General features: G+C 41.9%; 1 protein-coding gene across 1 annotated transcript; it reads left to right on the forward strand.

Annotated features, from left to right (window-relative positions):
- Positions 1-124: 124 nt before the first annotated feature.
- Positions 125-16,591, forward strand: hao1 (hydroxyacid oxidase (glycolate oxidase) 1). Its single transcript, XM_055223787.1, has 8 exons — positions 125-280; positions 9,746-9,897; positions 11,751-12,012; positions 13,199-13,371; positions 13,997-14,088; positions 14,614-14,772; positions 15,827-15,896; positions 16,140-16,591. The coding sequence occupies exons 1-8, from the start codon at positions 147-149 to the stop codon at positions 16,205-16,207; spliced, it is 1,110 nt and encodes a 369-aa protein (XP_055079762.1). The 5' UTR covers positions 125-146; the 3' UTR covers positions 16,208-16,591.
- The last annotated feature ends 141 nt before the right edge of the window (positions 16,592-16,732 follow it).

The following is a 16,732-nucleotide window of genomic DNA, read 5'->3' on the forward strand; positions in this document are numbered from 1 at the left end:
AATATTATTGCATATCTAATAAGATATTGTCCAATCCATGTGTCCCCCCCGATTTGGCCCAGTGCTGGGGTTAATGATTGATGGAGCACTGGCCTTTGTCCCTGCTCTGCTCTCCTCTGCCCCTCTCAGCTGTCCCCAGTGCAGCCATGTCCCAGCGCGTGTGTGTGAGTGACTTCGAGGAGCAAGCCCGAAAAGTGCTCCCCAAAACAGTGTACGATTACTACCGCTCTGGTGCCGATGAGCAACGCACTCTGCACGACAATGTGGAGGCCTTCAACAGGTATGGCTCCAGCTGTACTCTGCATGGGAGGGTGATTATGTGGACATGAGGGGGCTACTGCTAGGTTCTTATCATTTTAATACCTTATCATTCAGTGTTAAAATATATGCTTTGACTAGGCTCAACACAAGTATACTTAAAAGGGAGCATTTGGTTAATCCGAATAATGTAGTTTCAAACTTTACTGGCACATGGGAGCTGTTGGAATTTGAATTTTTTTTTTATATAGTTCTGGTTCGTTTCAACTGTTGAGACAAACTTGTTAATTGTGCTTCATATAGACTAAAAATGTGTAATGAGGCAAAAGAGCAGTGGAACATTGTGCAGCTGTTCCGGTAGAGAAACTTGAATTAACCACAGAATACCTCAAAATAAGATTTTAAAAAATGAAGGCTCTTTAAAAGTCAGACCTTTAACTTTTGTGAAAACTAGGTGGAAATTAAAAAAGTTTAAATTTGGGTATGACTGAAGTTAAAGGTACAACAGTTAATTGTGACTTACCGATTACTAAAATGATTGTATTTTGATCATTAATCATCATTTGATTATATAGACTCAGTAAAAGAAAAAATGTATTCTTTCAACTGGACAAAGTTTTTTGATCGAAGACGTTTCGCTGCTCATCAAGCAATCACCAGCAATCTGAGCAGAACTGAAGAAGCGGCTTGGGTGGGCAGCCAAACGTCTTCACTCAAAAAACTTTTTGTTCAGTTGACAGACTTGATTTTTTTCTTTTACTATGGAACAAACCTGGATAACTGAGGGATGACACATCTGTACAAACTCATGCCAAAAGTTTTTTGTAATGGCTTTTATTACACCAAAATGTCCCAAAAATAATAAACAATGTATTATTTTCATGAATAATACGCTGAAGAAGCCTTCAGTCAACATATTTCAGTCGTCATTTGGTTAAATATATTTAAAAAGTTTCAGTGTACAAATGGTTTGCCTCATCGATTAATCAGAAAAAAAAAATCTGACTATAGTCAACTACTAAAATAATCATTAGTTGCAGCCCTACTTAAAATTACTATGGGGTCTTTTTTTTTTTTTTTTGAACAATCTTTAAAAGTTTTAAAAAAGGTATTCAATTTTACTTCAAGCTTCCTACATATACCCTGCTACAGATGTACTACATAATTTATAACAGATTACTATTTGTGAGCGTAAATACAATTTTGGGGGTAGAAAACAGTATCTTCTCCCATGTTTTGTCATAGAAACGCAAACTAACCATTAGCAGTTTGATCTGATGTCAGTTAATCAGTCAAAATGTGCTGTATGTGCTCCAATCCAGACTTAACATTCTGATGATGTGGCATCTTAAGGATCTATGTTGTTGAATATTTAAAGTGACACTGCATAAGATTTCTGGTAGCGGGCATCTCCATGGAGACGTAAGAAAGTTGAAACAACCTTTGACATAGCATAACATTATACTTGATCATTCAGTGGAATCTTCCACAGTAGGGCTTTTATTCCAGATATTTAGAAAAGGTTTAGCTGGGGATCTTTAAACTGTGTTGCACTAGAGGCTGGGAAGGTAACAATATTCATATTGCTGTCATATTAGCACAGTATTGATGCATTTGTGTCATATTAGTTTAAGTATTATAGAAATGCTACTTTTAAAAAAATGCCTTAATGCCAAAACAACAACCAATATTTATTGTTGTGGTTAGTAGCTGACATTTTCTGATATCATTATTTTAAAAAGTAAAGTTGTACCCTAGTAAAGTTTACAAATGTACTTTTACTTTTGTAAAATAAGTTTCTTTCTCAACTGAAGACAACCTGGGAATGAAAAAATTCTGTGATAAATATTTAGGATTTTTTAAATACATAGTGGACAAATGTATGAAAAAATCTTTATGAATAAAAGGGGGTTATGTACAGATGGAACCAGAAGTTTACATACACTATATAAAAAGACATACGTTTTTGTTTTGTTTTGTTTTTTGTTTTTGTTTTTTTCCTCACTGTGTGACATTAAATCAGACCAAACCTTTCTTGGATTAGGATTACCAATTACAATTTGCTAAATTACAGAATTATGAGATATGGATGTTTTTAGACAAATTTTCATTACTTTCTTCAAAGTCAGATGTTTATTAGGCAAGGCAAGGCAAGTTTATTTGTATAGCACAATTCGTACACAAGGTAATTCAAAGTGCTTTACAGAATAAGAAAGACATTAAAATCACACAAATCAAACATAAATAATCACAAATAATCATCATAAAATCAACATTAAAAGAGAAGAGTGCAGAATAAAAACCTGTCAGTCATATGCACAGCTAAACAGAACTGTTTTGAGTCTGGATTTAAACATTGTCAAAGTAGAGGCCTGTCTCACATCTTCAGGAAGACTGTTCCAAGTTTTAGCTGCATAAAATTTAAACGCTGATTCCCCATGTTTAGTCCTGACTCTGGGCACCAGCAGGAGGCCGATCCCTGAAGTCCTCAAATTGCGAGATGGTTCATATGGTACTAACATGTCGGAGATATACTTTGGACTTAGGCCATGGAGAGACTTGCACACAAGCAGAGCTGCTTTAAAGTCTATTCTTTGAGCTACAGGAAGCCAGTGCAGAGACCTGAGCACAGGACTTATGTGCTCATACTTCCTGGTTCTAGTCAGGACCCGAGCAGCAGCATTCTGGATGTACTGCAGCTGTGTTAAGGCTCGTTTGGAGAGGCCAGTGAGCAGGACGTTACAGTAGTCTAACCTACTGGAGACAAATGCATGGATAAGTCTCTCTAAGTCTGGCTTTGACAGTATACCTTTGATTTTTGCAATGTTTTTTAGGTGGTAAAAAGCTGCAGATGTTATTGATTTGATGTGGATGTTAAAGTTCAAGTCTGAGTCCATTATTACCCCTAGATTTCTAGCCTGATTTGAAGGTTTTAGAGAGAGAGACTGGAGGTGACTGCTGACACTTTCTCTATGTTTCTGTGGGCCAAAGATGATAACTTCAGTCTTGTCTGAGTTTAGCAGAAGAAAGTTGTTTTGCATCCACACACTGATCTGTTGGATGCAGTGGCAGAGTGAATCCACTGGTCCATATTCACCTGCTGCTAGTGAGACATAGATCTGAGTGTCATCTGCATAGTTGTGGTAAGACACATTATTGCTGCGTATTAACTGGCCTAACGGCAGCATGTAGAGATTGAACAGCAGGGGTCCCAGGATTGAACCCTGGGGCACCCCACAGGTCAGGGACATTTTATCTGATATACATTTTCCAATTTCAACAAAGTACTCCCTGTTTTCTAAATAGGACTTGAACCAGTTTAGTGCCGTACCAGAGATGCCCACCCAGTCCTCCAGTCTCTGTAAGAGGATCCCATGATCAACAGTGTCAAAAGCAGCACTCAGATCTAACAGGATCAAGACTGAGACTTTGCCTGCATCAGTGTTCAGGTTGATGTAATTTGTCACCTTGATAAGAGCAGTCTCAGTGCTGTGGTGGGGTCTAAAACCTGATTGGAAAACATCAAAGGAGTTGTTCATTTCGAGGAAGTTAATAAGCTGTTGGTAAACAACTTTTTCAAGGACTTTGCCTAAAAATGGCAGATTTGAGATTGGTCGATAATTGTTCAATATTGTGGCATCAAGACTGCTGTTATGGCATTCTTTAGCATAAATCTTTATTTGTATTATTATGGATCATTTTGACCTATCATTCTGACCTAACCTTCATAATACTATCTGTTATGTTGTTATGTTCTTTTGTGTCTGGCGTCAAAGCCGCTTCGATTAGACCAAACTGGCAAGATTGTTTTGGTGGTATAAATACTCTGTATTATTTACATTTGTCAGCGGAGGGCGAGACGACACCGTTAGGGACACAGCTCTTTGACAATTGTGCACAATTGATTCAATAAACCAGACCTTTGATTCAAGACAACTTCTCTGTTTATTTTTATATCTTTAAGACTTTTTGACTATTAGAAATTCCACAACACTGCTCTTCTTTAGGAGAGGCTTGATAACCGCAGTTTTCAAAGCACTTGGGAATGTTCCAGATTGAAGTGACATATTAACTATGTGAGTGAGTGGTGACAGCAAACTGTTGAGCACAGACTTTAAAAATTTAGTGGGTAGCACATCGAGGCAGCATGTAGATGAACTCAGACTGGTGACAATCTCTTGGACAGTTTTATCAGTTACAGGTGTAAAGTGAGTCAGCTCTAAGTGTCTAGGTGGGTGCTGGGTTGTTATTTGTGTTGTGGAATTTATGGCATTTTTAATACCCTGAACCTTGTCATTAAAGAATACTGCAAACTCATTGCACTTAGATGTGGAAATTAGTTCTAACGGCAGTGGAGCTGGGGGGTTTGTTAATCTGTTTACCGTTGCAAACAGGATACGAGAGTTGTTACTACAACTTCCAATAATGTCAGAAAAATACCTTTGCCTTGTTCTACATAAACTGTGGTTGTACATGTGCATCTTTTCTCTGTAAATTTCATAATGAACCTGGAGCTTTGACTTGCGCCATTCCCGCTCGGCCCTCCGGCACTCCCTTTTCTGTGCCCTGACCGAGTCATCATTCCTCCATGGCGCTTTCTGCTTATCTTTAACCATTTTAACCTTCATCGGGGCAATGGTGTCCAGAACATTCAAAACACTCGAAGTTACAGAGTTCAACAAATCATCAACATCAGAACATGAGGCATTTTCAAAGTGTATCATTTCCATGAACAGTGCACCTGTGTTATCATTTATGTGTCTCCTTCGAACAACTGCAGGACCAGCCGCTGGTTTGGGAATAACAGACAGGTCAAAGAAGACACAGAAATGATCAGACAGAGCAACATCCACTACATTGACATTTGAAATATTTACTCCTTTTGTGATGAGCAGGTCCAGAGTGTGTCCTCTGTTGTGGGTGGGCTCGCTGACATGCTGAGTCAGGCCAAAGGTTTCAAGGACAGAACTGAGCTCTTTAGCGTTCCTGTCAAACACATTATCCACATGTACATTAAAATCACCTGTAATGACTAAACCATCAAAGTCTGTGCATATGACTGAAAGCATCTCAGTAAAATCATCAATAAAACTCAGACAGTGCTGGGGAGGTTTGTATATGACTAAGTAGAGTATGGAGGGGGATTGTTTTAGCTCCATTTTGAATGAAACATACTCAAAAGATGAAAACACTCCAAATGACAATCTGTGAGTAACTAAACTATCTCTAAAAAATGCGCACACACCTCCACCTTTTTTGTTTACTCGTGTTTCAGATTCAAATTTGAAGTTGGGTGGAGTTGATTCCACTAGAATTGCATTACCTGTGTTTTTGTCGAGCCATGTTTCAGTTAAAAACAAAGTCAAGACTAAAAGAAGAAATAAAATCATTAATTAAAAAGGACTTGTTACATAAAGATCTGACATTGAGCACAGCAAGTTTCAGATTAGTTTCAGTAGGACTGCATGTTATCTTCTTACAGGGAATGTGAACTAAATGTCTCTGATTGGACAGTCTAACTGTCCTTCTGTTAATCAGTCTACGCGGTGTAACTGTAGATATAGCTCCATCACAGGGCCTCAGCATGATATTATCTTTATCATGACTGTATGTCCTGAGACAGCAGAGGCCCTGTGTGTCCTAGCTCTTGTTGATAACAGCTCTGGGGGAAGGCAGGGAAGGGCGAGGAGGGGGGAGTTTGGGTGAGGGACCAGGTGAATGAGCAGGGGGGAGTTTGGGTGAGGGACCAGGTGAGGGCCGAGGAGGCGGAGCAGGGGGGAGTTTGCGTGAAAGACGAGGGGGGATAGGTGGGTACGGGGAAGAGTTCAGCATAGTTGATGCCAGAACTCTTGATCGCTCTATATTAGGTGTGAGAGGAGCCATCTTAATTCCTGATCTGATGAGACTTTCTAGATGGTCGGGAAGGGCCATAGGTCAAGGTGGGGAGGAAAAGGAGAGTGAGGAGTCCCTAGAGGGAGTGGATGTAGCAAAGGGGACCCAGGGTTGGTCTGTGGGCAGGGGTGATTTGTTCTCTTGGGGAGGTGGTGGTGCAGCTGAATCCTTCGCTGGGGGAGATGGTTGTGCTGCTGGTGGTGACTCCTTCGCTGGGGGAGGTGGTGGTTGTAGTTGTGGTGCTGCTGGTGGTGCTGACACATTGGCTTGGTCTGTGGTTGGTGCAGCAGGAATGCTTCTCTCATTCCTCTTTTCTCTCACTGGCCCAGGACCCTGTCCAGGCCGGTTTCTCAGAGCGTGGAGGAGGTTATCCGTCAACACTCTTACTCCACCTCTGCTCAGGTGCGGGCCATTTCCCTTGAACAGGTCCTCTCGTTTCCAGAAAAGATCAAACTTCTCAATGTAGTGCAGTCCTCTGGCTGCACATTCGTTGAACAGCCATGTGTTCAGCTGAAGCAGCCGGGTAAATTTGTTCATCTTCCTTCTGTCTATGGTAGGAAGAGGTCCACTGATGAAAGTCTTAACCTCCACTTTATCAAGCTCCTCAAATAATTCAATGAAATGCTTTTTCAAGATTTCAGTTTCATTCATTCTGGTGTCAACTGCACCCACGTGCACAATCAGCTGTTTAGCTCCTTGGTGTGTTGACAAAACTTTTGGGAGGAGTTTTGTAATCTCAGAGACAGTGTGACTGGGGTACGAGCAAGTTTGGATTCCTCTGTGAGTCACATCTCTGATAGCACCGTCTCCTAGCAGCAGCGTATCTCTGACCTTGACGTTTGGCACAGACCGCCTGTCTGCCGCCGCTCTTTTGCCAACTTCATTGCTCTTGTTTTGCGACAAAAATCCATTTTCTGTTTGTATATTAACATCAACATCAGTCTGTGACAGTGGTAAAAATCTGTTTGTAAGTTGTATTTTGGGTGATGTAACTATATTAGCATTGTCTCTTATCACTTGTCGCGTTGGCTTGAAATTCTTGTCTTTACAAAGTTTTGGGAAAGACACCGTATCACTCAGGTTTAAGTTGAAAGTAGCAGATTTTTCACTCTCTTCTCTGAAAGTAACTGTGGGTAGCTTACCACTGGAGGTCACAGGAAGCGTTTGGTGAAGTCCTTTTTCAGATTCTAAAACAAATATCCATGCTTGTAGCTCATTAATTTGTTGTTGATAGTTCCGACAGCGTTCGCAGAAAGAATTCCTTTTGTTTCTTCCCGCGGACATGTTGCTGGCTCGTCAAAAATTTTGTTAAAAAAAAAAAAAAAGTGAAAATGGTTTAAAAATCATAACTAAACAAATCTCCCAGCAATGGAAGAGGTAAAATTATTTAAAAAGCAAAGTAAGGAGGAAGCAGCAGGAGCAAGCAAGGTTTGCATCTGCACTCTTCAGAAGCAGGAAGTATTAGTATTTTATAGTTTATTAGTATTTGATACCATCACCTTTAAACTGTATGACTTGGGTCAAACATTTTGGATATCCTTCCACAAGCTTTTCACAATAAATGGCAGGAATTTTGTCCCATTCCTCCTGACAAAACTGTGTAACTGAGCCATGTTTGTAGGCCACCTTGCTCACAGAGGCCTTTTCAGGTCTGCCCATACATTTTCAATAGGATTGAGATCAAGGCTTTGTGATGGCCACTTCAAAACACTGACTTTGTTATCCTTAAGTCACTTTGTAACCAGTTTTGCAGTATGCTTCAGGTCATTGTCAGTTTGCTCCCATTTGCGCACAAGCTTTAACTTCCTGGCTGATGTTTTGAGATGTTTCTTCAGTATTTCCACATGATGTTGTTTCCTCATTATGCCATCTATTTTGTGAAGTGCACCAGACCCTCCTGCAGCAAAACAACCCCACAACATGATGCTGCCACCTCCGTATTTCACAGTTGGGATGGTGTTCTCAGGTTTGCATGTGCATTTGCAAATTGCAATCTGTCTTTTTTTTATGTTTCTTTTGGAGTAATGGCTTCTTCATGGCAGAGTGTGCTTTCAGCCCATGTCGGTACAGTACTCATTTCACTGTGGATAATGACACACTCTTACCAGCTTAACTGTTTGAACATGGCACCTTCAGTCATCTGGAAATTGCACTCAAGGATGAACCAGACTTGTGCAAGTTCACAGTTCACTTCCTGATATCTTGGCTGATTTCTATTGAGTTTCCCATGATGTTACACAAAGAAGCAGAGTGTTTCAGGTGTGCCTTCAAATACATACACAGGTATTTCTCAAATTAACTCAAATGTTGTCAATAAACCAATCAGAAGCTTCCAAAGACATGACATCATCATCTGGGTTTTCCCAATTTGTTTAAAGAGATAGTACTGACTTTTAAAGTAAGAGTACTGACTTTCTTCTGACTTTGAAGAAAGTAATGATTGTCTAAAAAAAGTCCTTATCATTTAGCAAATAGAAATAATTTTGGTCCGTTGTAGTAAAGAAGGACCTGAGCCCAAAGGCAAAGCTCTTGATTTTACTGGTCAATCTACGTTCCTACCCTCACCTATGGTCATGAGCTCTGGGTAATGACCGAAAGGACAAGGTCGCAGATACAAGCGGCTGAAATGGGTTTCCTCCGCAGGGTGGCCGGGCGCACCCTTAGGGATAGGGTGAGGAGCTCGGTCACACGGGAGGAGCTCGGAGTAGAGCCGCTGCTCCTACACGTTGAGAGGAACCAGCTGAGGTGGCTCGGGCATCTGCTCAGGATGCCTCCTGGATGCCTCCCTAGGGAGGTGTTCTGGGCATGTCCCACCGGGAGGAGGCCCCGGGGAAGACCCAGGACACGCTGGAGGGACTATGTCTCTCGGCTGGCCTGGGAACGCCTTGAGGTCCCACCGGAGGAGCTGGAGGACATGTCCGGGGTGGGGGAAGTCTGGGAGTCCCTGCTTAGACTGCTGCCCCCGCGACCCGGCCCCGGATAAGCGGAAGAAAATGGATGGATGGATGGAAATTATTTTGGTAATACTAACTGACCTAAAACAGGAAAAGTTTAGTCTTATTTTGTGTCAGACAGTGGGGGAAAAAGCAAAAGTGTCTTTTCATACAGTATTTGTAAACTGGCTTTGACTGTAACTATTGAGTAAAGGGTCCATCATCTGCTTGTTTTTTTTCCATAATGTTATTATTTTGCCTAAAATGTTACCATATCGAACTTGCCCAAATTTTATAGAGATAAGCAGGTGACACTACCTGGCCAAGTCGCAGATCAGATCTGTGGAGAGGCAAACCCGTTCACAGTAAGAATGCATGTTTTCAAGATATAGAATAAATGCAAGCCAGGTATGTGTAATGCTTCACTGTGGCCCATTTCAGACAAAACAATAACATCTCTATGGTGACAAACTGGTGCTGGACACTCAACTTGAAAACGTGCACCTTTAATATTGGCGTGATATACATTGTCTGTCCTATTATCATCCCCTTGTCTTGAAACATAAATAGTCTTCAGTGTTTACTTCTGCCATGTCCTCTTCTGCTCCATTATTTTAATGTGCTCCAATGAGAGGCCTTGTCTCATTTGTCCTTGTGTGCAGGTGGTGTTTGCTCCCTCGTGTCCTCCGGGACGTGTCCTCAGTGGACATGTCCCTGAGTGTCCTGGGACAGAGGCTGAGCATGCCTGTGTGTGTGGCCTCCACAGCTATGCAGAGGATGGCCCATGCTGACGGGGAGGTAGCCACAGCCAGAGGTACTCTCTCCTGATGTATGTGCACACTGTAGGATTATACACCATCAGCCAAATGTTTGGACTTTTTCATTTGTTTCTTCTTTATTTCCATGATTATTTACATTGTAGATCCTCACTGCAGGTATCAAAACTATGTATGTGTGTATGTGTATGGGATGGAGTAAAAAAAAAAAAAAAAAGAACTCAAAATAACAATTTGTTTCAGATTTCACATTTTTAACAATGACAACCTTTGCTTCGATCAATGCTTTGAGCACTTGGCATTTCTTGACCCTGACAAGACACAGCTGGGAAGTGAAAATCATTTCAGGAGACTTCATCATGAAGCTCAATGAGAGAAGTTTGCAGCTCTGTCAACAATGCAAAGGGTGCAGACTTTGAGGATTTTTTTTTAAGTGGTTGAGTTTTTTACTTTTTTTCTTTGCTACATTATTCCATATATCTTGCTTCATATATTGGATGGCTTCTGTATATATCTAAAATGTAGAAAGTACTAAATATAAAGAATAACAACACTGAATGAGAGGGTACAGCCAAACTTTGACTAGTGGTGCATCTGTACACTGTAGGTTTTATATGTACACTGTAGGCCTATATTTGCATACTACAAGCCTACATATGTATACTACAGGCTTATAATTGTACACTGTGGCCTCCACTGTATACATCTCTACTAGTGTTGTCACAGTAAAAAAAAAGGCCAAACTCTATTTTGATACCAAGTAATAGGCTCAATAATCAATACTGATTCTGATACTAACAAACACTCTTTCTTTAGACAATAGAATGTGATTTTCAACATTAAATCTTAGTACTTTCTTTTCTATTCCCATGTGGCCTTTCTATTCCCTCAGGTCCAGGTACGTTCCATAGTGGTCCATGTGTGTACACTAGTCTGTGTCTTATGCTTGTTCTGATACAGCTCAAGATCATTCTAAAGCTTCCAAAGTTTCAATACTAGCTATTAATATGTGATTTTCGATCTTATTTTCTTTTGACAACTGTAATCTGTACACTATAGGCCTATATCTATATACTGTAGGCTCACTTTACATAATTGGCTCCTACCAACATTGCCAACCATTCTTTCCCATGGTACAGCAGGGTTAGGGTCTATATGATGATTAGAATGACATTTGAATTGAATCCCTGTGACAATATGTTTTTTTTGGTCATGTCATGTTGTGATTGAGCGCCTCTTTTCTAAACACAATTACATCCACTCCTCCTTGGTCAGCCTTTGGTCAAATCCACCAGTCAGAGCATACCAATCACAGTGAAGTGTGAACTCTCAAACAGTGAAGTGTGAACTCTCAAACACTGAGTGGCTTCTAATTCAGCGTTTCAGCTTCCTGTTATTTGCAAAATTCAGAGAGATTAAAGAGATCAGATTTTGCTTAATTGTTGTTGTCACTATTGCAATGGTCCCGATACATGGTACAGTGTTAGCACATTGTTAGTCATGGTGTACAGAATATTTCTTGTTTAATTTTGACATTGTAGAGTTTTAGAACATTTACTCAAAATAGTACTGTAGAAATGAGTTTGAGATAGTTAAAATGAGATAGTTAATCAGTTCAGAAGAGCAGTTTATCTGATTTATCAAGACCATTGTGGAGATAAGGTCAGTGATGGCATCAGAAGCACATGAATGCACTGACGAGTCCACAGCAGGGGGTGGGGGAGAGAGGGGGAGAGTTTCTGTGTGTGGTGGTCCAGCAGAAGATCTTAACTCAGGACTAAATGACCACTCAGAGCCCACAGCTTCAGTTTTCCTCCAGGGACACTGAAATGTACACAAGTATGTTCTGGCGTTTTGCTGTAGTGATCGAGTTGTTGTGTTGACCCCACAGCGTGCAGGGCAGTGGGCACAGCCATGATGCTGAGCTCCTGGGCCACCTCCACCATAGAGGAGGTGTCTGAGGCAGGAGGGGGTCCCGGGGGGGTCCTGTGGATGCAGCTTTACATCTACAAAGACCGGGAGCTCAGCCTGTCTCTGGTGCGGCGTGCTGAGCAGGCCGGTTATCAGGCCATCTTCCTCACCGTCGACACTCCTTACCTGGGCCGGAGGTGGGACGACATGCGGAACCGCTTCAAACTGCCCAGCCACCTCAGGTATGACCACCTCCTCATCTTAGGCATGCCACACCCCCACCTTAGGTATAGCCCCACCTCCGGTATGCTCACACGCCCTCCTCTGATATGACCACACCCCCACCTCAGGTATGACCACACCCTCTCCTCTGGTATGACCACATTCCCTCCTCTGGTATGACCACACCCACTCCTCAGGTATGACCACACCCTCTCCTCTGGTATGACCACACCCCCTCCTCAGGTATGACCACACCCCCTCCTCTGGTATGACCACACCCCCTCCTCAGGTATGACCACACCCCCTCCTCTGGTATGACCACACTCTCTCCTCTGGTATGACCACACTCTCTCCTCTGGTATGACCACACCCCCTCCTCAGGTATGACCACACCCCCTCCTCTGGTATGACCACACTCTCTCCTCTGGTATGACCACACCCCCTCCTCTGGTATGACCACACCCCCTCCTCTGGTATGACCACACTCTCTCCTCTGGTATGACCACACTCTCTCCTCTGGTATGACCACACTCTCTCCTCTGGTATGACCACACCCACTCCTCAGGTATGACCACACCCACTCCTCAGGTATGACCACACCCACTCCTCAGGTATGACCACACCCCCTCCTCTGGTATGACCACACTCTCTCCTCTGGTATGACCACACCCCCTCCTCTGGTATGACCACACCCCCTCCTCTGGTATGACCACACTCTCTCCTCTGGTATGACCACACTCTCTCCTCTGGTATGACCACACTCTCTCCTCTGGTATGACCACACCCACTCCTCAGGTATGACCACACCCACTCCTCAGGTATGACCACACCCACTCCTCAGGTATGACCACACCCCCTCCTCTGGTATGACTACACTCTCCTCTGGTATGACCACGTCCTCACCAATGTCCCCACTTCATCTCACTCCATAGTACATGAAAAAAAAAAGTGTGACTGTGTGATTGGTAGTAGTCACTGAGAATGTAATGCAAATAGGCAGCCACACCTCTGCCAGTCTGCCAGGGCAGCTGTGACTGTAAAAGTGACATTATAGAGTGTCAATGAGGAGTTGATGAATAATAATGGAACTGTGAAATGACTCTAAAGGTCATTAAAAGAGTAAAAGAGCATTATAATCATGATCATAGTAACATTCACCCCCCAACCTAACTCCCATCTGACCCCTCCCTCTGTGTCTGTGTGCAGCATGTCCAACTTCTTGGCCCCCTCCCTGTCCTTCTCCGAGGGCAGTTACGGAGCAGACAGTGGCCTGGCCGTCTACGTGTCCAAAGCCATCGACCCCTCTCTGAGCTGGGAGGACGTCCTGTGGCTTAAGAGGAACACACACTTGCCCGTTATCCTCAAGGGGGTCCTCAGTGGTCAGTATGTACAGTCTGTGCAGTTGCCCTCTAACTAGAAGGTACCAGATTCTTGCTGCCTGCTGCTTTGCTTTGAGAGGTTGTAAACAATATTGTGTGATTTGTCTTTGATGTAAAGCTCTTTGAGAAGAGTTCTGTATGGCCATGACCTTTTTAACCCTAGCAGATTCAGTAAAGATCTCATGCCAGAGCATCTCGTGAGACAAAACTCATCTGTTGCCTTGTGTATTTTGTGTCATAGCTTAGAGCACACACATGAGAAAAATGGTTCCAAAAAACAGTACTAGAATGGCAACAAAAATATTAAATCAAATGAAAAATTGTGAGCCACAGAATTGAAAATTGCCACACAATAAAGAGTTATGTTACAATCTTGTCCTGCACAAATTGTGTCTTTCCCCATCTATATTTAGCTTCAAGAAAACAACATGTCTGATATTTGTACATTTGTTTCCATTAGTGTTTTCCAGTGTTTTTCAAGTTGTTATTGGCAGCAAAAAACGCCTGAACAAATGTTATTAAGAAGACATGAAACATATTTTATTAACTGTGAAACATATTTTCATACTTGTATAGCATACGTTGCAACTGTGTATTTTTGCCTAATTCTGTGTGTGTCTCTCAGAGGAGGATGCGCGTAAGGCTGTGGACTGTGGAGTGGACGGGATCCTGGTGTCCAACCACGGAGCGCGCCAGCTGGACGGGGTGCCTGCTACGGTCAGTGGAGGGGCAGGGGAGAAGAGATCCTTTAGTGTCAGTATTTCTCTAAAAGCGTATTACTCAAGTACATGTTTAAGTGTAAAATATTAGTAGCAGCTATAGTTAAAGCTATTTCTGGAGATGGCACATCACCTGCATGATTCCATGGAAATAGATTTAAAAACATACTTTTGATTATTTATAATCTTTGGGCCATAATGTCTGATTTATGTCATGTATGTTTGGTATTTCAAAAGGATAGACCAGTAGTTCTTATTTGGCTTGTTTTGACATTTATCTTTTATTTTTCTAGTTTGAAACATAGTAGATTTTTTGTCCTGGTTCTGACCTGGTTAGGTAGTTACTTGGTGGTAACTTGGTCATTTCCTGGCTTAGTCTTGGTTTGGGCCTTGTTTAGATATTGTGAGTTTGCTGATCCACTCAACAGCATTCAAAACTACACCCAAAGGAAATATATCCTGTTTTACACTGTATGATGAAATAAACTAATGCTCCATGATGCTTGTTTTCACTCTTCTCCAGCTGGATGTCTTGTCTGAGGTGGTACGTGCCGTGGGGGGCCGATGCGACATCTTCCTGGATGGAGGGATCCGGAGGGGCACGGACATCCTAAAGGCACTCGCTCTGGGGGCCAAAGCCGTGTTCGTGGGCCGCCCGGTGCTCTGGGGCCTGGCCTGTGGGGTGATGCTCCACACTCCATGCTAATGCTCGTTCACACTGTGCACTCACTGGGACTGAAGAATTTGCTGGATCGGATATCAGCTTCCAAATATGATTTCAGCTGATATCCTGGTTGATATCAGCTGTTGCAAATAATTTACTGGTTGCATTTGGCCCAGAAAATCTCATAATATTTGAACAAGAGGCAGCAATAACAGCTACTTAACACATTTGGATCAGTTTTGGCTTATTTTAGGAAATAAATGCTCTTTTCAGTCTCGAACTGGTATCTGTTGATATCGGGAATCGGCACAGCACCACTGAGACCTCTAGTAACTGCTCAACTAAATTATAGTATCGGAATCGGCATCAGAACTGAAAGAGCTGGATCGGTACATCTCTCCATCTCAGCTGGCATTTTTACATCCACAAATGAGCATGATTTGATTTACATTAGCATATTTACTTAAAGGAACTAAAATCCAGTTTAAACCTAAAAGAAATTTCTCTGATCTGAAAACCCCAGCACCTGCAGCCAATCATGAATCAATGCTAGTGCAGCCTCTGCAGCTCAGTGAGTGAATTCTGGAGGTTCTGAGCTTTCACATGAGGACGGTCCATATGCTGAGAATGAGGAAAACTTGTATGTGTCCTATCTGCAGGTTACGACTCTGGCAACCCAGGTTCAATTGTGATTGTAGAACCCTTTTTAAACAGTAAGAGCACAGGCTACATACTGTTCCTTTAATTTAACCAGGGCCTTATCAGGAGTGTATCAGATCGGTCCCCATTTCAACAAAATACTACAAAACATAGGACCATGTAACGACATTTGGTATCAGAAATGGAACCATAAAATGTGAAGCTGGACCCAACGCAGCTATGATGTCAAAAACAGAGCAGAGGGTTTGATATAATACAGGAACTAATTATGTTTCATGCTAAATATTTGATATAATTACAGTTAAAACAACTGTCTTAAGACTTGTTTTATGACACTGTCAATTAACAATTGTCAATGAACTGGCAATTATCATAAATCCCCCATTAAAAATCTGTCTGTGTGCTTGTGCAGGGGGAGGAGGGCGTCACCGAGCTCTTGAACCTTCTGAAAGAGGAGCTGCGATTGGCTATGGCCCTGGCAGGTCTGTCTTTTCCTTTTTTTTTAAAAAAAACTTTTCCTTTGAAAAACTTCTACAAAAAATGTTGTTTTTTTTTGGCAATGTTGGTTATCATAACACCTTGAGATTTGTTAACTACTTGAAAATACCTAAACAGCACAAATACCAATCCAATACATATTTATATCATGTAAAAGCCCAAAGACTGACCCGTGCCCCACACTTGCCCCCCTTTAATGCTGCTCTCTGAAGCCATATCTGTTGCAGGCTGCCGCTCGCTCTCGGAGGTGAGCAGGGCTCTGGTCCGACGTCGTGAAGACTTTTCACGCTTGTGAGAGACCAAAGTTTCGACGCTAGCTTAATTTGGTCAGGACTATTCTATTTAAAAGTCCTATAGGACAGGGGTGTTCACACTCTGCAGCAATAGAGTCATCAGTCAACGAGTACAAGACGCAATCAAACCTGAAATCTTTTTTGCTTAGGAAACATGTTAATCCTGAAGTGAAGTGTTGTTATTAAATATAACTTTCATTTTTATCAAACTTGTGTAATGTGTATCATTTGTCAAAAAAAATGTAAAAAGATATTTCCTAATTCTAGTTTATTAGATTTTTACCATCGCAAATAATATATAAAATCAACTAAATAATTGTTTACATTATAACAGTAAGATAGACACATAGACATTCTGGACACAGATCTTTATTCTTCAGGCTATATGGGATAAATAAGTGGCAGTAATACATATACATAAATGCTATACCTAAGCTAGTAGCCTCCAGCTATTTCTGAGCTAAGGATTTTGGCACACAGCGCTGGTTCAGAAATGTGCGGCGGGCTACAGATAGGTGGGGCTTGTC

Source organism: Periophthalmus magnuspinnatus, chromosome 8 (assembly GCF_009829125.3).
Source record: "Periophthalmus magnuspinnatus isolate fPerMag1 chromosome 8, fPerMag1.2.pri, whole genome shotgun sequence".
In the NCBI taxonomy this organism is placed as follows: domain Eukaryota; kingdom Metazoa; phylum Chordata; class Actinopteri; order Gobiiformes; family Gobiidae; genus Periophthalmus; species Periophthalmus magnuspinnatus.